General features: G+C 36.0%; 1 protein-coding gene across 1 annotated transcript; it reads left to right on the top strand.

Moving 5' to 3' along the window:
• On the top strand, nt 1–846 carry LOC149015538 (SKP1-like protein 1B). Its single transcript, XM_089156116.1, has 2 exons — nt 1–291; nt 673–846. Exons 1-2 carry the CDS (start codon nt 1–3, stop codon nt 844–846), a joined length of 465 nt encoding a protein of 154 aa, XP_089012242.1.
• The last annotated feature ends 1,609 nt before the right edge of the window (nt 847–2,455 follow it).

The following is a 2,455-nucleotide window of genomic DNA, read 5'->3' as shown; positions in this document are numbered from 1 at the left end:
ATGTCTTCTAAGGTAACTGTAACGAGTTCCGATGGGGAATCCTTTGAGGTCGACAGTGCTGTTGCCTCTAAGTCGCAGACTCTTAAATGCATGATCGATGAAGATTCCACAGCCACTGTGTTCCCCTTGCCCAATGTCACTGCTAAGATATTAACGAAGGTGATTGAATACTGTAAGAGGCATGTTGCAGCTGCTGCCAATTCCAATGATCCAAATCTTTACGAAGAACTCCAGAGCTTTGACGAGAAGTTTGTCAAGGTTGATCAAGAGACACTCATTGAACTCGTACTGGTAAGGATTTTTCACATAACTTTTTCGTTTAGGGTTTTGCAGATTGTTTGCAGAGGTGTTTCATAAAGTTTTTGATAGGTTTTCATGGTTTATTATGGTGGATTATTAGGTTCTTGAGGCCCTGTATTACGGGGGCTCGTGAAGTTATCTTTCTCATTTCCTGTACGTTTAGGGTTTGTTGATATTTATTGTCGCTTTTTGTTTCTTTTTCCTGTTGGGCAATCCTAGTAGTATCTATTCGGCTAAACTTGGGTTTCCGTAGAAAGAAAATGTCTGGGTCTTCATTCATTCTTTGCTTTTAACATATACCCTAGGATTACAGCGTTTTTCATTCACAGCTAAAAAAATATAGATGATGATTATTATAATCTTCGATTGCAGGCAGCCAACTATTTGGAAATCCCGAGTCTCTTTGATCTAATATGCCAGAGAATTGCGGATACGCTTAAAGGTAAAAGGCCAGAAGAGATTCGGACAATATTCAACATAAAAAATGACTACACACCTGAGGAAGAGAAGCAGGTCCGAAATGAGAACAGGTGGGCCTTTGAATGAGATTCTTCGAAGGATGCTGGATATGAAAATGTCCTTTTTTTTTTTTTCTTTTTTTCCTGCTGCAGCTGCTGCTGATTGTCTGGGTTTACTAGTTATCAGCCGCAAGTATAGATAGAAAGACTTAGAACTTTTTTTTCATCAAGTGTACATATAACAGTTTATTTAAACTGTTCTGAGTTTTGGTTCTTATTAACAGTTTAATGTCTGCAGCTGTTCATTAACCGGTTTTAAGCATGTTGTTAAACTTCTATTTCTAACTTAGACCACTGCCGTCCTTATCAAAAAGATTACGCGATGCACTGAGAGAGTTACTCCTCAATGATGGGCATTGATGGTCAACATCAACTGTAATTTTATGATATCAAACAGTTTGTTTTTTTTTTGGTACAGAATGGGGCCAAGTGCCCAAGAAAAGAAAACTTAACTTAAAAAAATCTCTAAATCTGTCTTAAGCAGATCTTCCAATTCGGGTGGGGAAACTTGATAAAATGCCCATAGTTGATGCCCACAGTTGAGATGAAGACATCTTGATCTTAACCATAGAAGGTCAATGACATTTTTTTAGTCTAATTCTATGAGCACCGGCCAGCTTGACAACTTCAAGAATCGCTGCAAGTTCTGCTTCCATCACTTGGTAGGTGGATGCTACGCACAAAACCTCCCTTATATCTCCCCTCACCTCACCATCTCCCCCACCTATACCCCTCTTTTACGCACCATTGCATCAACATTACATTTCATATAATTCCCTCACCCCTTTTAACTTTCAAAAAAAAAAAAAAAAAAAAAAAAAAGGGAGAAAGAAGAAGAGTAATCCTGATTTTTGAAGTATTTTTTCAATTTTTCACTTATAAGAAGATTTAGAATGTTTAATTAAGTCTTTTTTATATTTATAACTAATAATAATGGTGTCAGGCATGGGAGATATTTTTAATATAATAAATCTGAGGAGCGTAAATGTAATAGTTTACAAATTTAGGATTAGGTATTTAACTTACTTGGTGTAGTATGAATTATAAAAATCAAGCTCTATATCAATGTCAAGTGAAAAGTATCTAGAACATCAAAACTAAGGTTTAACAAAATTAATTTACCTCTGAAAGAGTAATCCAACTATCATGCCTTCGTACACATTATTCTTTGTTTGGAAACGAATGTTTGATAAACTCATTTTGCAAGTATTTCCAATTCACCCACAATATGAAATTCTTGTTTTCGAGCACACATACAATGAATGAGAGGAAGTTAAACAAGTTGCAAGTCAGACAACGGGCAAGATCTTGAGATTTTCACCGATAAGACCATTTTATCAAGTTTTTGTTTCCCCTATACCTAAAGTAAAACACATTCTTCGGGCTTGTTTTCTTTACACACTCCTCTCTAATACAACTGTTCATGCATAGTTCCCCATTTAATATTGTTCATCCAATAGTTCCTTAAATTTGACGTGATAAAATCTCTACCAGTGACTCTTTCACTTCTCCATTCTTTTATTCCCAAAAGAGGAAGAGAAATTCACTTCTCTTAAAATGAACTCTCTTGAGGATTGCACTTGATCATCTACTTAATGTACGTGGACACCATTAATGATTTATCACTTCAAGAGCAG

Source organism: Hakea prostrata, chromosome 5, assembly GCF_041222555.1.
Source record: "Hakea prostrata isolate BN-2017 chromosome 5, UWA_Hpros_2, whole genome shotgun sequence".
In the NCBI taxonomy this organism is placed as follows: domain Eukaryota; kingdom Viridiplantae; phylum Streptophyta; class Magnoliopsida; order Proteales; family Proteaceae; genus Hakea; species Hakea prostrata.
This window is presented reverse-complemented; position numbering and strand designations above follow the sequence as displayed.

Bases quoted from the DNA above. Each gene is read 5' to 3' on its own strand.
- LOC149015538 (XM_089156116.1), top strand. From the start codon at position 1: ATGTCTTCTAAGGTAACTGTAACGAGTTCCGATGGGGAATCCTTTGAG. The intron at 292-672 runs GTAAGGATTTTT...CTTCGATTGCAG, and splicing joins CACTCATTGAACTCGTACTG to GCAGCCAACTATTTGGAAAT.